General features: G+C 43.0%; 1 protein-coding gene across 1 annotated transcript in view; it reads right to left on the bottom strand.

The window, feature by feature from the left end:
- Positions 1 to 663: 663 nt before the first annotated feature.
- The window catches only part of Rnf212b (ring finger protein 212B), a 40490-nt gene continuing 23543 nt past the window's right edge, over positions 664 to 17610 (bottom strand). The window contains exons 4-14 of the mRNA XM_051143412.1: positions 17102 to 17217; positions 15851 to 15911; positions 14707 to 14735; positions 12312 to 12358; positions 12053 to 12095; positions 11827 to 11887; positions 11415 to 11463; positions 5394 to 5433; positions 4698 to 4792; positions 3910 to 3971; positions 664 to 726 (exon numbers count right to left, since the gene is read on the bottom strand). Coding sequence (XP_050999369.1) covers positions 664 to 726; positions 3910 to 3971; positions 4698 to 4792; positions 5394 to 5433; positions 11415 to 11463; positions 11827 to 11887; positions 12053 to 12095; positions 12312 to 12358; positions 14707 to 14735; positions 15851 to 15911; positions 17102 to 17217 — 666 coding nt within the window. The remainder of the gene's footprint in view (positions 727 to 3909; positions 3972 to 4697; positions 4793 to 5393; positions 5434 to 11414; positions 11464 to 11826; positions 11888 to 12052; positions 12096 to 12311; positions 12359 to 14706; positions 14736 to 15850; positions 15912 to 17101; positions 17218 to 17610) is intronic.

Raw genomic sequence — 17610 nt, 5'->3', positions numbered from 1 at the left:
CCCTACCCCCAAGCATGAGGCCAAGGATTTTTACAACTTTAGTTTCAAACTAGGGAATGAAAGGCAGAGTGTGGTGGGGGGAGAGGTGTCATCTTTCTGAAGCCCTGTGTCAGACCTAAAGCGCGCTCGTGTGTTGATGTAAGATAGGGCCAGTGAGATGGCCTTGAAGGGTAAAAGCACTTTCACCAAAGCCTAGTGACCTGAGCTGGATCCCCAGGACCTTTATGCTGGAAAGAACGGACTCCCCCACATTGTCCTCTGATCCCCCACAGGTACTTAAACAAAATTAATAATTCAAGGGGCTAGAGAGACGGCTCAGCAGTTAAGGGTGCTTTATGCTCTTCAAGAAGGTCTGAGCTGGGTCCCAGCACCCATGTCAGTCAGCACACAGACTGCCTGTAGCACGCACACCCTCCTTTGGCCTCTAAGGCCGAGTGCATCGTAGACACCCATGTGCAAGTGGTACATCCTCATACAGACACAAACTTTTTTTAAAATTTTAAATGTTTGGAGAGAAAGATACATAAAATAAAGTTGACAAGAACAAGCTGCAGAGTGGAACCAGGAAACGGTGTATTTTCCAAGCCCATATCCCCTAATGGTCCTGGGCGCTGCAGTCCATCCTTGAGCACTATGCACAGATGAGACCTAGAAGAGGGTCTCCTATCTGGAAACGTTCCATCCGTCTCTCCTGGCTAATCCCACCTGCCTCTGTTGACAGAAGGTCTGCAGCAGAGAACAGATGTGCATGTTAGGACAGACTAGACTAGTAAGGATGTTTCCAACCACTAAAGTTGATGAACAAAATCAACTGCTATTATCCATGGTTTCTATGACGTACGATGTGTGTGATGACTAACTTCCAAACTAAAAGAAATTTTGTTTCTGAGATAGAGTCTCACTACACATGTTTGTGTGTAGTCTAGGTTGGCCTTGAGTTCACAGATCTGCCTGCTTCTGTTTCCCAAGTGCAGGGACTAAAGGTGTGCGCTACCACTACCAGCCCAGACTAAGATTGGACACAACTGTGTGTGATGGGGGCTTGATGTTACTGAAGAAACTCTAGAATATTTGAGTGCTTTTTGATGATAATGTCTTATTTGAGAAACGTCTGGAAGACTGGAGCATTTGACTATCCTAGCAAAAGGCATTATCAGGGAGGCAGAGATCTTACATCTCTAGGGATGTGACACTTTTCAATAACTTTTAATTTCTTTTTTTAGATTTTTATAATTTATTATGTATACAGAGCTCTGCTTATACCCCCGCAGGCCAGAAGAGGGCATAAGATCACACTATAGATGGCTGTGAGCCACCATGTGGTTCTGGGATTTCACCTCAGGACCTTTCGAAGAGTAGCCAGTGCTCTCAACTGCTGAGCTATCTCTCCAGGCCCCAACTTTTACTTTCTTAATGTTTTTAATTTTTTATGTTTATGGGTGTCTTGATGCATATGTCTGTGCTCAGAAGAGAACATTGGAGATCCCCTGGAACTGGAGTTACAGAGAGTGGTGATCCATCACGTGAGTGCTGGAATCTAACTCTAGGGTGCCCTGGAATAGCAAGCAATTAATGACTCTTAACTGCTGAATCATCTCTCCAGTCCCAGCAGCCTTTGCTTTAAAGCAGAGGTTGTTAATCTGTTGGTCTCAACCCCTTTTGGGTCAAATGACCCTTTCACAGGGGTCACACATCAGGTATCCTGCATACCAAATAAACAGTACGATTCATAAAAGTAGCAAGAGTCCAGTTATGAAGTAGCAACAACAGTAATTTGATGGTTGAGGGTCACCACGTCATGAGGAACTGTGTTAAAGGGTCACAGCGTTAGGTTGAGAACCACTGTGTTAAAGGATAGGCTAGAATAATGAACCTCTCATGCAACATCAAGAGGGTTCATAGCCAATCCTTTATTTATATAGTTTATTGTTTTTTCTACTAAATTATACTAAAGCAAAATCTAGATACCATTTAATTTCCTTTCCATAAAGTTTTTATATTTACATATATGTAAGTATTTACGTGTGTGTGTGTGTGTGTGTGTGTGTGTGTGTGTGTGTGTGTGTGTGTAAAAATAGTCATCAGACCTAAAATATTCCTCAGTGTTTAAAATATGAGGCATATTTCAGCACATAGTGTTGCACGCCTTTAATCCCAGCACTCAGGAAGCAGAGGCACGCAGATCTCTGAGTATTAGGCCAGCCTAGTCTACAGAGTGAGTTCTAGACCAGCCAGGGCTACAAGTGAGAGCCTGTCCCGAGAAAAAAATTCTTTTTTTTTTTTTTTTTCCAAAACAGGGTGCCTCAATGTTATCTTAGCCGTCCTGGACTCACTTTGTGGACCAGGCTGGCCTCAAACTCAGAGCAATCTGCCTGCCTCTGTCTCTGCCTCCCGAGTGCTGGGATTAAAGGTGTGCACCTCCATGCCCAGCTTTAAAAATTAGCTTTTTAATAGTGCCCAACAGACTAAGATTGCTGAACTGTCTCCTAGGAGCAGGGTTTTTGTTTTGTCTTTGAGAGGTTTCATAATAGTTCAGGCTAGCCTCAAAATTTGCTGTGTAGGCTAGGATAATCTTCCTGCCCTGACCTCTCAAGGACTGGGATGACAGGTGTGAACCACTACACCCAGTTACAATGTGTTTAGGGACTCAGCTTGGAGCCACACACTTGTAGTTCTCTTGCGTGTCCTTCTAAGTTTATTTCTGTTTGTGAGTTCTTTGAGAGGATGCTGCTTCTTCAGAGTGCCTCGCCTTTTCGTCTGTCCTGAGACTGTCTCAGGCACCTTACTCTAGCCTTGACCTCCTAATCTTCTACTCTTTTACCTCCCAAATGCTGAGACCACACATGTGTGACACTAGGCTGGGATCCTGATATCTTAAAACAAAACAAAAACAGCAACAAAAAATCCTCTCTTCCCCGCCCTCTTGCCTCCATTGAGAAACGAGCCTTGACCTTGATATGGACAAGGACGCCTTGCAACTTCTTGTCCACCTCCTGAGTACGTGGACGTGGTTTCATGAAGTGCAAGGAATTGAACTGCACTCAGGATTTAGTGCATGCTGGAACTCAGCTACATCCCAGGACCCTTTTCTTTTTTTAACTTAATTTTTAAAAAAGTTTACATATAAAGAAATTGGTCTCGTTACTAGACCTTAATTTCTTTTTGTTTTCCCGTTTTAGAGATTGATATCACCTAAGGCCTTGTAAATGCCAGGCGAGCATATTACCACTGACCTGTACCCCTGTGTAGACCTGGTTTTATCTATTATTTCACCTGAGACAAGGTCTCCAGCCAGTCTGGCCTGGAACTTCCCATGTAACTCAAGATGGCCTCAAACTTGTGATCTTCCTATTTCATCTTCTCAAATCCTGGAATTATAGGTACTTGCCACCTTACCTGGTTAATTTTCATTTTCAGACAGGGTTTTAATAAGACCTGAGACTCACACTGTAGCCCAGGCCAGTTTTGAACTTGTGATCCTTCTTGCCTCAGTCTCTGAGTAGCTAGGATCACACACTTTTTGCCAGCAGGCCCTACTTAAGTTTGATTTATTGCTGATGAAGGGCACCTTGAATTATGGAAATAGCATATCCCAGTCTTACTATCCAGGGGCTGTTTGTTTGTTCATGAGAAACTTTAGTGAAAATAACCGTAAAAAACCCCAAAAGGCCAGACGTGGTGGCGCACGCCTTTAATCCAGCACTCTGGGAGGCAGAGGCAGGTGGATCTCTGAGTTGGCAGCCAGCCTGGTCTATAGAGTGAGTCCAGGACAGCCAAGGCTACACAGAGAAACCCTGCCTTGAAAAACAAAGAAACAAAGACCCAAAAGCCAAGACAAAAAAGTGCCTTTAGCATGAAGACCTAACTTCAAAATTCTATACACTGACAATTAGACTAGCCAGCCCTTACCTGTAGGACTGGAAGCTGGAAACCAGGAAGACACTCTGGTGTGGTTCTGCTATCGGGCTGACCTGAAGGATAGGACAGAACTGTGAAAGATAACTTACTCGGACAGTTTCTCAGCCATGTGACTTGTGGGCCATAGCCTCTACTAAGCTCTTAAACAACACTGCTTAGAAAGACTGTCAGGCACCATGGCACAGTGGAGTATGCCTGTAGTCCCAACACCTGTAAGGTGGAGGCAGAATTATGAGTTTGAGATCAACCTGGCCACACAGTTCAACACATGGTGCCATGGCGCACATGGGATGTCCAAGGACAGCTCTCAGGCGCTGCTTTTCTTTCCTTCCATCATACAACTTCCACACCTGTGGGTCCTAGGGCTCAAACTCATGTCATCAGGCCTGGCAGAAAGCCTTTACCTGCTGAGCCCTCTTACCAAATCCCAACATGAGATGTAGAAAAAAAAGCCAGTGGTATCTGCCTGCAGTTAAGACACTTGGGAGGTTGATGCAGGGTGATCACAAGTTGAGGTAAACCTGGACCTCAGAGATGGTTGAAGGCTCCTGGACCTGCACAACAAGACTCCTGCTCAGGAAAGTTAACTTGGCTATCACACACTTTTAATAGGGCCTTGGTTTGATATCTAGCTTGTGGGGGATGGGAGAGAGGAGCCAGCCTAATCCTCTAGGCCAACCTGTATATAACAGGATCCAACCACTGACAGGTTTGTGCTATTCAGGCAAAATTCAGACCTTTCCCCTCATTGTAATGAAAAATTGAGAACATTAACTCACCAGAATTATTGGGAGTGAGGACTCTGGTGTGGCTTGAGTTCCCACTGAGGAATGGCCCAAAAGAAACCCCCTGTCCAGAGGAGGCAGAGGAGGGTCTGAGGAATGGAAATAAAATCATGGGCAACACTGGAATCACACCATCCCAACTATAATCCCAGGGGTGGGGGAATCTGCAGATACATAAAGATTGAATCAAGTTCAAATCCAGGCTGGTCTACATAGTTCCAAGATAGCCAGAACTACAGACCAAGACATTGTCTCAAAAAGTAATCAATCAACAACAACAATAAAGTCAATAGAGGAAAGGAGAGATAAAAGTAAAGTGAATGTAAAGAGTGAGCCCTCTGGGCCAGAGAAGAAAGAAAATCCTGCCTATAACTAAGAAGACAATAACTTGATTGCATATTAGATACAGAACTACTCCATCTTATAACTGCAGACTATGAATGCCAACAGTACAGGCCATTACAAGAAACCCTAGGAATTCTAGTAGAGTCGTTGAGAACACATCCCTAGAAAAGGAAACAAGACAAATAGGCATGGTTCTGTGTCCCCAAAACTTGAGAGGTAGATGCAGGAGAACCAGGAGTTCAAGGGTAGCCTCAGCTACGTAGTAACTTTGAGGCCAGCTTGAGCTACATGAGACCCTGTCTCAAAAACAACATCAACAACAAAAAGGAAGTGCAGTGTACTTACCTGTAAGAGAGGCTATGAGTTGAAGCTGGTGATGGGGTTTCTGAAAAACATAAATACAAACCAGTGAGATAATTCACAAGGGAGTCAGGGTCCAGGTTAAAAGAAACGGGGCCAAAGACTTTTCATATATATTTCAGGGCTAAGGCTCATGGTATATGAAAAGGCGTGTAAGTCACTCAGCAGCACGTCATAAAAATACGCTCTTTTCACTTTTGAGTCTGGAGGACAGGGCCCAGCACTGCCATGATTGCTTCAACGTGTCTGCACTTGAGCTTCCCCTCTAAGATGGTACTGAAAGTACAGCTGAGGTCATGAAACTGTCTAGAGAGACTCCAGCGAAGAGAGAGCAAGGGCTCCAAAGATGATCCCCAGCATCCAAGGCAAGGAGGAAGCTTGCAAAAGCGTCCAAATACCGTTTCAGAACTCCTGAAATGATAAAGATCTGGTGGTAATCTGCAGAATGTACATTAAGAAAAAATGACAACAGTGAGTGTGAGTAGAAGCAGCACATGCTGGGCCTTTCCGCTGCACTCATGGCTCCTCCAGCTCTGCGGCAGCTTGGAAACCCAGAAGGCCATAGTCAGGGTATAAAACAAGTTTGATGGTCACTACAGGGACGAGGGTTGCAGTTTTTCAAAGCAGCCGTCTCTATGGATGTGTTGCACAGGTGGGCATATGTGCATGTGTATGCACATGTGTGTGGAGGCCAGAAGTTGATGTCAGCTGTCTTCTCTTGCTCTGTACACGTTTTAAAACAAGGTCTCACTATGTAGCCCTGGCTGATATGGGCCCACAGGGATCCACCTACTCTGCCTGCCGAGTGCAGGGATTAAAGGTGTGCGCCACTACACCTTCTAGCCAGTGCCTTATTATATAAAAGCATTTATTTTAAATTATGTATATGTGTGCATGTGAGTACATGTGTGCAAGTCATGGGATTCCCACAGAACTGGAGTGTGAGCTGCTGACGTGGGTGCTGGGAACAAGAGCACTGTGGTCTTTAACCCTGAGCTACCTCTCCAGCCTCAGTGCCTTATTAGTCTGTCTGTCTGTCTGTCTGTCTGTCTGTCTGTCTGTCTGTCTGTTTTTAAGACAGGCTTTTCTACAGAATCTGGAGCTTGTTAGTTCTGTTCATGTGGATAGCCAATCAGCACTCCAAGACACCCTCCTGTCTCCACCTCCCCAGTACTGGGGTTCCAGACACATGCCACTGTACCTGGCCCTTACATGGGTGTTGGAGACGCACAGTGTTTGTGGAAAACAATTAGAGGCACTGGCTCTGGCTGCCTGAGATGACAACTGTCATTTGAGGCAAACAGACTGAAAGAGGCAAAGGAAAACTAGAGAAATGGGATGGCTGTGAGGACTCTGAGATGTTGCCACACGTCTAGGATCTAGGCCAGGGCTGTGCACAGTGCAGGAAACATCTGAAGGACTATGCACTTGCCTTGGACTGACCCCGAGAGTGCACAAAAGGAAGGTCTCAAGAAGCAGCTGTCAATTAGAGGACTGAGTGCCAAAAGTGTGCAAATTATGTGACAAAGAAAGACACGGCATGTGCAAAGAAAAATCATCCAGGCACGGAATCTCCAAGGGCCTAGTAACCCTCTTATGACACATTTAAAAAAGGAAAGGAAGTTATGTCTAAAGCAGTAAAAGTGGGCTGGTGAGATGGTTCATCCCTTAAGAATATTTGCTTTGCTACACATACGTGAGGGCCTGAATGCCTGAGTCTGATCCCCAGAACCTTCATGAGAAGAGAGAACTGACTCCTAAACGCTGTCCTCTGGCTGCCACATCTGTGTTCTAGAACTAGAGTTCTCACCTGCCCCCCCCCAAATAATATTAACAAGCTAATATTATGAGAAAAGATGAGAATGGTGGTTTATCAAATCTGGAGAGAAGACTGTAAAAAAAAAAAAAAAAAAGCGGTAGGGGCTGGGGGTGGGGAGGGTAGATGGCTCAGCTGGTAAAGCGCTTGCTGTGTAAACATAAGGACCTGCATTTGGGATCCCAGCACCCATAGCACACCTGGGCGTGGCATGGCATTGTGAGCCTGTAACCTCAGCACTGCGCTGGGATCCCTGTGATTCTGTAGTCAGCCAATCTAGCAGGAATGGCAAGCTCAAGTGAAAGACCTTGTCTAACAAGTTAAAACGATGGCCTCCACAAGGCAGATGGGGCTGCAGGGCTGGAGGACGGGAAGCACATGCTGTGGGCTGCTGCACTCACAAACTGTGGCCAGGGAGGGCTATGAGCGTCACCCAGCTGATGAGTTACTGACAGTAAGGGGTGTCATTTTTCTTTGGGGATGTGGCTGGTAGGTTGCCCATGTTCAGAACTAATTGGATTAGTGCATTATAAAAATAAAGAGAACAGGAGAGTGAGAGGGAGGAGAGAGTGCCTGGTGGTGGGTGTGATCAGCACACGTAAATGTGTGTGTGAGTATAACATTAAAATTTAAAAGTCAGTTTTAAACATCTGGGCATGGTAGTGAATACTCTGATCACAGTGCTAGGGAGGCAGAGTAGGTGGATCTTCGGAGTTTAAGGCTAGTCTGGTCTACAGAGTCAGTTCTAGGATACACAAAGAAACCGTGTCTCAAAAAACAAAACAAAACAAAACCAAAAACAACAACAACAAAAACAAAAAACCAAGAGGAAGAGGAGATAAGGTGGGTGGCTAGTGAGCTGGCTTAGTGGGTAAGGCACTTGACGCCAGCCCTAATGATTTGAGTTAGACCCCAGAACCCACATGGTAGAGGAGAGAACCCGTTCTCAAAAACTGTCCTTCGACTTCTACATGAACACTGTGGCATATTTGTACCCACATACATATGCATACACTAAATAAACTAGTAAATACAATTAAAATAGTTTTCTTGGGGCAGGTGTTGAGACAGTCTTTCTGTGCAGCTCTGGCTGTCCTGGAACTCTATGTAGATCAGGCTGGCCTCAAACTCACAGAGATCTGTCTGCTTCTGCCTCCCAAATGTTGGGATTAAAGGTGTGTGCTGACACACCCAGATAATTATTGTTTTTAAAAAAACTTATGTCTATCAGTGCTTTGTTTTCATGTACTTCAGAATGGGGATTTATAAAACACTATGTGGGTACTGGGGATTGAACTCAGGATCTCTAGAGGAGTGGCTAGTGCTCTCAATTGCTGAGCCACCTCTCCAGCCCCAGTAAATCATGTTTTAAAATGAGGTGAGCAGTGACTGAGGAAGACACCCAAAGTCAAGCTCTGGCCTAAATAAAGAACAAAAACCTTGATGTTCTTTATTTTAATACTATCCTAGGACTTCCTTTGTATGGAGAGCCAAACATGTGAGAAGTGTTGTCTGACATTTGGGTAGAGAAGGAACCAGCAAAGGAGACTATAAAGGAGAAGCCAGGGACATCAACAGGAAATTTGGAATTTAGAATAAGGAAGAAAAGAAAAATGAGAAATTATTTCAAAAAAAGATTAAAATGATCAACACTGGAAAATGGCTGAAGGTCTTGTGGGAAAAGACTGAAAAATTTTCAGTGAATTTTTTAGTTTGGAGTGAAGTAAAGTTGAAAGATGGAGGATAACTGAAAAAGTTAAAAGGTATTGAAAAAAAATTTAAGAAGTAGCCCAGAATCCCTTCTGAATGAGACAGAAGAATTTTGAGTACAAAGCTAGCCTGGTCCAAACAGTAAGACCCTGTCTCAGAAACCAAACCTTGATAGTCAGCAGCAGCACACGCCTTCAGTCCCACACTCGGAAGGCAGGGGCAGGTGGATGTTGGTGAGTTTGAGGACAGCCTGATCTACATCTATGTTCCAGGACAGCCAGAGCTTTGTAAAGAAATCCTGTCTCAAAAACAAAAACAAACCTAGCAGGGTGTACAATACCAGTTAACTTAAAAAAAAAAAAAAAGTATTAGCTGAGAGTTCCCTTCCTGTCATAATAGCTAATGGTTAATTGAACTCGCTGTTCTGAGACAGGGGCTCAAGTTGCCAAAGATGACCTTGAGCTCCTGCTCCTCCAGCCTCAGTCTCTTCAGTGCTGTGGTTGCAGGGATGTGGCGCCATGTCGTTTGTGGCGTGCTGAGGGTCAAGCCAGCGCTGCATGCGTCCTCTGCACTACTCTGCCAGCTGAGCCACCTGCCTTCTCCTCACAAAGAGTCTCAAAAGTAGCAAAAGAGAAGAAACTCAGCACAAATAATACTCAGCAAGATTAAAGTTGACTTTCTCATCAGACATACCAAGGACCAGAGAGAACACTCAAAGTTCCCAAAGATTAGCAACCAGAAACATATCTAATAATAGTATTGTTCAAAACTGAAGGAGAAATTAAGATATTCCTATATAAACAAAAATTTAGACAGTGAACTTATTACTCTCAAACTTGCCTTATAAGAAATACTAAATGGAGTCTTTCAGGCTGAAATGAAAGGACACTAATTAGTAACTCAAATGCAGAAAAGATTTTTATATAAGTAAATACAACAAAAGACAGTTTAAGTGCATCTTTTTTCTTGGTAGCTCTCCCCTCATCAGATTTAAAAGACAATTGTATAAGGCAGTAATTTAAAATTTGTGTTTCTGGGTATATAATTTAACTGAACTTGAATTTTTAGTATAGTATTGATATTAAATGTGGCATTAATTTAAACCATGTCTTTATAAATTATGTTAGTTGTTATCTCAAAACAGCTTTGAATACAGTGAAAGAACAAAAGGGCTATAGTGCCACACAGAAAACAACTTAACACAAAGGAAGGTCGTAGTAAGGAGTTAGTGACAAAAAGGATGGCATATATAAAGGAAGTAGCAAAGTGACAGTTCTTTCTTATCTGCAATCACGGTGAATATGAATATATTAAAGTTTCCAATTAAAAGGCAGAAAATCAGGACCAATGCTGCTCAATCCTGGTGACCTGAACTCAACCCCCAGAAACCAACTAAGATGAAAGAAGAGAAGCAACTCCACAAAGTTGTCTTCTGACATGCATACACATGTCATGCTTTGATATGCATACCTGTCTACACATACAAAGGATAAAAGAAAAATTTCCAGAAAATCAAAACAGACTGGGGATAGAGCTCAGTGGTAGAATATTTGCCTAGTATGTATTTGATCTCCAGCACTGATTAAAAAGGAGGGAAAAAGGAAGCAAGCGAGGAAGGGAGGGAGGGAGGGAGGAGGAAAGAAGGCAAAGAGTGTGTATGTGTATCAATGGGAGTGTGCCTGAGGCCCCAGGCTCAGTCTCTAGCACCATATCCACACAAGATGGCCCACGAAGAAAGCAAACAAGAAAACTGGAGTGGCTGTGCCAGTAACAGACAAAGCAAGACTTTAAGAAAAATTGTTACTAGAAACAGCCCATACTTTCACCTTTAATGCACAGTAAAAAACCAAATACCTTCCGGGTTCTGAACTCACATTTTGTGCGCTGGAGAGATGGCTGAGCAGGTAAAGGACTTGCTGCTCAAGCCTAATGGTCTGAGTTTGCTCCCTAGAGCCCAGAAGGTGGCCGGAGAGAACTGACTTCACAAATCTCCCCTCTGACCTCCACTTGTGTGTCATGACACACGGATGGAGAAATAACTTGCTAGCATTACAAATTTGACAGTTTGTTAACTTTCCTCTTAGGCTTAATTTCTACTGCCATCTTGTGGCAAGTTTGAAGTTACTCTGATCAGGGTGTGTGTGTGTGTGCGCGTGTGCGCGCGCGCGGCGGCGTGCGTGCGTGCGTGTTTTACCAGAAAACAACTTTGTAGTTGGTTCTCTCCTTCCATCTTTTTGTGTTTTTGGGAAAATTGAACTCAATTAGAAAGCCAAGCCTTTCATCAGTTTTCAATGGTTATACCTCAATTTTTATTTTCTCACTGTCTGATTCAAAACAAATACCATTACTTGAAAAATTGTAATACATGTTTGTGTACCTGGAATTATTTTCCAGGACAAAGAGTAAAACAGCATAGAACACTAGAAATTTCTAGTCTCTGCACAGAATATGCTGATTACCTTCCCCCTACCCTCTCTCACCAGTGTAAGAGTCTCTGGGAGTGCTCCTTTCCTGCAGGCCTCTGCTTCCCTGGCAGAAAAACAGTGACCATTAGTTACCATAGCCTGGTTCTCTACACCCCAGTTCCCCACTGTTTCTCAGTAAGGATCCATTCACACATACGGCTATCCTCCCAGGTTGTGCGTCTGCTCTTCAGCAGGACCTATGCTCTATTACTTCCAAAATGAACATGACAGACACTGAGCATTCAGTTCCTGGACACTCACACTACAGCCGCCCCGGCTGATTCTGTGTTATAACAGTGAGTACCCATAGTAGGCTCCTTATGGCATGAAAAATGTGCCAAACAACACAAAGGTAAAGGTTCTTGAACTACAGTCTTTCTTTCTTTTAGCATTAGGAATAGCTAAAACTAATGTGACTATTACTTACCTGGTCCACATTGCCAATGCCAGCCACTGTGTAAGGGAGGGACTCCATAGAAGAAGAGCGGCTGTATACAATGAGACGAAACAAGAATACAAACAAAAGAAAAACACAGAACCCTGGTGTTAAATTTGACATGGCAGTAATTCTCTTCAGGACCACTTTGAGCCACTTCATTCATCTTCCAACTTTGTCAACAGTCTTAGTGCTGAATAATAGGCTTTCTACTCACCTGACCACTTGGCTGCTATGCTGGGAACTAGGTCGTGGAACAACTGAAAAAGCATAAAGAGCAGGAATAATTGCCAACAATGGTGCACTCTGCCTTTTCTGGCTAATTTGCTTTGGGTGGTTATCTGGCTATATCATGTTTTACATACTATATGTAAGATTAGCAAAATAATATAAGTCCCATGAAGAAAAAAAACTTCCATAAGAGGAAAAGATATTTATTCATCTCACACAAGTATTTGAAAGAATTACTTTTTCACCTGGTTGTGATGGGGAAGTAATGCCCACTGGTCGAGGTGTGCTTAGCCTACAAGAAAACAAAAGGAAAAGGCAGCTTTGATCTCATGGAGCAGAATTAGAGACCACATTAGGGAGTCAGTCACTACAGCAGCTCTGAGGCTGGAGAGAAGGCTCAGTGGGCCTGCTCTTTCAGAGACCCTCAGTGCACTTCTGAGCATCTGCTGTCTGACTCCTCCCAAACGCCATTAACTCCAGTGTTGTGGATCTGATACTCTCTCCTGGCCTCCGTGGGCACTCACACACACAATTAAAAATAAAATCTTTTGTTAGCTTGTTTGTTTGGTTGGTTGGTTTTTCGAGGCAGGGTTTCTCTGTGTAGCCTTGGCTGTCCTGGACTCCCTTTGTAAACCAGGCTGGCCTCAAACTCCCAGCGATCCACCTGCCTCTGCCTCCCTCTGTGCTGGGATTAAAGGCGTGCGCCACCACGCTATAAAATTTCTTTTTAAAAGGCAGGGGGAAGAGGGAAAAAGTGAATAGGAAGAAGAACAAGAGTGGCTTCTTCTCTCAGCACAGGGCACTTTCTCCCCGTAGTGAAGGCGTTGCCACGAACATGCAGAAGGGAAGCTTCCTTGTGAGCTCCCATCACTCTCCAGTTCCCCAGAACCTTCCTCCACCTCTCATTTATAATAGAGTTCTGGAGTTTTTTCTTTCTTCTTTCCTGTAGCATCTTACTCTCAACCTTAAAACTACTCGTTGATTCATCCATCCATCCACCAGCCATACATTCAACAAACATTTATATACTGTGTCTACGTTCTATACCTTGAGATTAAAACAATTAGCTGTGAGAGACTCATAGGCTACTAAGAAAGAAGGTAAGAATCAGGCCTGGACAGAATCCAGTGGTAGAGTGCTGCTTAGCAAGACCTGAGATGTGACATGCAAGGGTTACAAAGAAAAAAAAAAAAAAAGCAAAAAGCAAACCCAAAACCCAAGCACAACAATGTTTATGCATTAAAATGGATATGTAAAAATAAAGACATTTGAAAGAAGACTAGATAGTAACTTCTGTGATCACTGAATTGCTCTGTCTTTTGAATAAATTCACCATTAAAAATATTTAGTGGGGCTAGAGAGATGGCTTAGAGGTTAAGAGCACTGTCTGTTCTTCCAAAGGTCCTGAGTTCAATTCCCAGCAACCAGATGATGGGTGTCTCACAATCATCTACAATGAGATCTGGTATCCTCTTTTGGCCTGCACACACACATTTGAGCAGAATACTGTATAAATAATAAATAAATAAATCTTTAAAAAAATATTTAGTGGCTGGTAGGGCACAGATATCATTAATCAGAAAAACAGTGTTGTACACTCTTTATTTAAGTAGATAAACAGTACTTGCTGAATGAATAGTTATTGAATAAACAAATTCTGACTCCATTTGATACAGTCATTACAGAAGAAGTGATACATGTCATATTTTTAAAAGATTAATAGGAATTTATTAGACAGTAATCAAAAGGTGAACATTATAATGAAGATTTCACTTCAAAGCTGAAAATGGCAGCACATGTAATCCTAACTACTCAGGAGGTTAACCCAAGATCTTTAGTTCAAAACCAACCTAGGTAACTTAGTGAGACTATCTCAAAATGATTAGGAAAAAGGGGACTGGAAGGATCAGATGAGGGGCCACAGTAGCACATCTTTAAGCCCAACACTCAGGAAGCAGAGGCAGTCAGATCCCTGTGAGTTCCAGGCCAGCTAAGACTGCATAGTGAGATTCTCCCCTCCCTAAAAAAAAAAAAAAAAAAAAAAAAAAAAAAAAGGAGTAAAGGAAGGAGGGAGCTCTTGAGTGTTCTAGATCACTGGTAATGTACTTGCAAGACCCTAGCCCTCAGTACCACAAAAACAAAACAAAAAGATTTCATTCTGTCAAAGAATCAGAAAAGTAAAAGATAATTTTATCCATCTTGGAGCCCACACAACTAGGAGTCAAGAAAAACTAGTCAAAAGCTTCCTAACATAAGAAAATAGTTAAAGATTAAGAAGAGGGAAATGCTGGGCATGGTGGCGCATGTTTTTGATCCCAGCACTTGGGCGGCAGAGGCAGGTGGATCACTGTGAGTTTGAGGCCAGCCTGGTCTACAAATCAAGTCCAGGGCAGTCAAAGCTACACAGAGAAACCCGTTTCAAAAAACCAAGAGCGAGAAGGAGGGAAGGAGAGAGAGGGAGGGACGGAGACAGAGACGCAGAGACAGACACAGAGGAAATGCTTTAGGCACCCTGAGTTGATCATTACACATAGTACAAATGCATCACACTGTCACACACACACAACTGTACAACTGAAAATGTTTGGAAGAACAAATCAGAAAATTTCAAGGTAGAGGGCTAGATTGGTAAAAACTGACCTGCTTCCATAGTAGCAGCCTGGTGATCCCTGTAGGTGAAAAAATGCAAGCAAGGAAGCTATAGTTAAAGGTTCTAATTAATGGACTTCAGTCATATTTGTTAGATAAATTCCCATAGCGAAGGCTGACAACAGAAGGACAAATATGTGTTTCCTTTGAGAGAATAAAAATTTGGTTTCTTTTAATAAAAGCATACTGGGGAGCTAGGCATGTGGCACACACCTGTAATCTCAGCACTAAGGAGGTGGAGGCCAGAGACTTAGGAGTCCAAGGCCAGCCTTGAGTATATATAAATAGTTAAAGTCAGGTCCAGTAAGATGGCTCAGTGGGTAAAAATGATTGCTGTCTAACCCTGACCTGCATTTGACCCCTCATTCCCATGGCTGAGAGAGAAGTGACTCCCTAAAGTTACCCCCTAACAGCTACACTCACATCCATCCCAGATCACATACACACCATACACCTTACACATATGTACACACAGATATACGAACAACAATAATAACAAAAGCTTAAGAGAAGAGTTCAAAGCTGGGCCTATTTCAGACTCAATCTCAAAACAAACAAACAAAAGCTCTAAAATAACAAACAACAAGGAAAGGGTTCTGCGGCATCTTGGAGTCTTCAAGAGAAATGTTAAGTTCAAATGCACTTTTTCATGAGAGCTTCCCATCAGTTAGAGCATGACTCACTAACAATTCAGAGTGGCACAAAAATGTGCTAAATATTGACGCTCTCAACCGGCCAAGGTCTTCGGTACCTTATTCATTACTACAGTGCGCTTACTGCACAACTGCTATGAGTCTGCTGAGCAGCACTGTTCTATGTAGTCATCTAGAAAGATGGGCAAGGTAGGAGATAAAATAATAGTAAAGGGAATCGTCTTCAGCTGGACACAGTGGCATAGGTGGCAGTCCTCACCAAAGGAGACCGGGACAGAAGGATCCTGTGTCTGAAGCCAGTTTGCACTACAATGGCAAGTTCAAGGCCAGCCTGGAACACACACTGAAACCCTGGGGGTGTAACTCAGTTATAGAACATTTACTAGCACATTCTAGTAAACCTCTCAAGCCCCTCAGTTTGATGTCTAGAAATACCAAACCAAAACAATGAAAAAAGATAAAATGAAGCCTACGGCCTTCACCTTTAGGACGGCTATACATTTCTTCAGTTCTTCATTCTCCTTTCTCAAGACTGACATCTCTCTAGGCAAAAGATGGGAACAGTCAGGTCCAGGTCACTAGGACAAAATTATTACTACTATCAACATCTTAGTTAACGCTTACTGAGAGGTATTTGCAGCATAAAGGTACTTCCATCAGGGAATTGGTGATGCAGGAAGAACATGCCAGTGTTTTGATAGTAGAAATAAATGAACAAAATGAAGTCACTTGGCATGACTTCAAGAGGTTTTGCATAGAATTCCACCTCTTCTTCATACACCCTCTTGGACTGTTGATGTGTGAAAGGTTCCAACAACTGGGCCTCTGAGATGGCTCAGTGGGGAAAGGCCTTGCTACCCAATCGGATGACCTGAGTTCAATCCCCTGAACCACATGGTGGAAGGAGAAAATCAACTTTGCAAGTTGACCTCTGACCTGGCATGCTTATAGAAGTCAGAGGACAGCACACATGCTTAAATGAAGAAACATTTTACTTTTCCAACAAGGATTCTGTCTTTTTTTAAGTTAGGATTTTATTCTAAGTGCTTTGGTTTTTTGCCTGCATGTATATCTGTGTGAGGGCGTCAGATCCCTTGGGACTGGAGTTATAGGTAGTTATGAGCTGCTATGTGGGTTCTGGGAATTGAACCCAGGTCCTCTGGAAGAACAGCCAGCGCTCTTAACTGCTGAGCCAACTCTCCAGCTCCAATGATTCTATCTTTTAGCTTAAGATTTCCAAAATACACTTCCTCCACAGAGACATTTTAAATGTTATATCTATCTCAGTGTTATCAGTGTGAGTCAGCTGTATCTGACTTGCCTGAAGAAATTATTTTTGATATAATGAAGTAAAAGAGAAGAGTAAGGGCTGGAGAGATGGCTCAGTGGTTAAGTGCACCGCCTGCTCTTCCAAAGGACCTGGGTTCAATTCCCAGCAACCACAAGGCAGCTCACAACTGTCTGGAACTCCAAGATCTGACACCCTAACACCAATGCACATGAGTTAAAATTAAATAAAATATATAAAAAAAGAGAAAAGTAAGGAGGGTCCTTGGAGTGAAGAGAGAAAAAATTAAGAGGGACCAAGGGAACAACCAAAAATTTTGCAGCTGATTTTCTTAAGACAAACATGAACACACAGAGGGCAATTATCAGTCCTTACATTTAGAAAGGACTACAGCTATACTACAAGAAAGAAAAGGTGCTAGCTGGAGATTTGACTTGGCACTTACTTGTTCTGGCTGGCAGCCATTTGCTGGGCCTCTTTCATAGCTGCTTCTAATTTTGTAATTCTGTCCTTATAAAAGGCAATAAGGAGATCTGTTTGTTTCTTCTGGAAGCACCACACCTACTAGGAAAAGAGGTCTTTGGCATGCACTTCTATTAACTCCTTCATAGTACTTTTTGGCTACAAAGAGAATCCACTAAATCATAGTTTTGAACTGCTTTTCTTCTCCTAGACCCTTTAGCATAACTTGCTAACTGCCCCAAACTACAGAGTTCAACACTAGGGGGAGCCAAAGCTCTCCACATTAGGACACTGGCTTTCTCCGATCTTAGTGGGAGTATTCTGGCATTGTAGAATATACACATTTTACACACACACACACACACACACACACACACACACACACACATATATATTACACACACACACACACACACACACACACACACACACACACACACACACACACACACTTATCCTGAGCAAAAAACAAAAAACACCTTTTAAGCTCTT

Source organism: Acomys russatus, chromosome 3 (genome assembly GCF_903995435.1).
Source record: "Acomys russatus chromosome 3, mAcoRus1.1, whole genome shotgun sequence".
Lineage (NCBI taxonomy): Eukaryota > Metazoa > Chordata > Mammalia > Rodentia > Muridae > Acomys > Acomys russatus.
The sequence above is the reverse complement of the archived record's forward strand: the minus strand, read 5'-3'. Positions and strand labels throughout refer to the sequence as shown.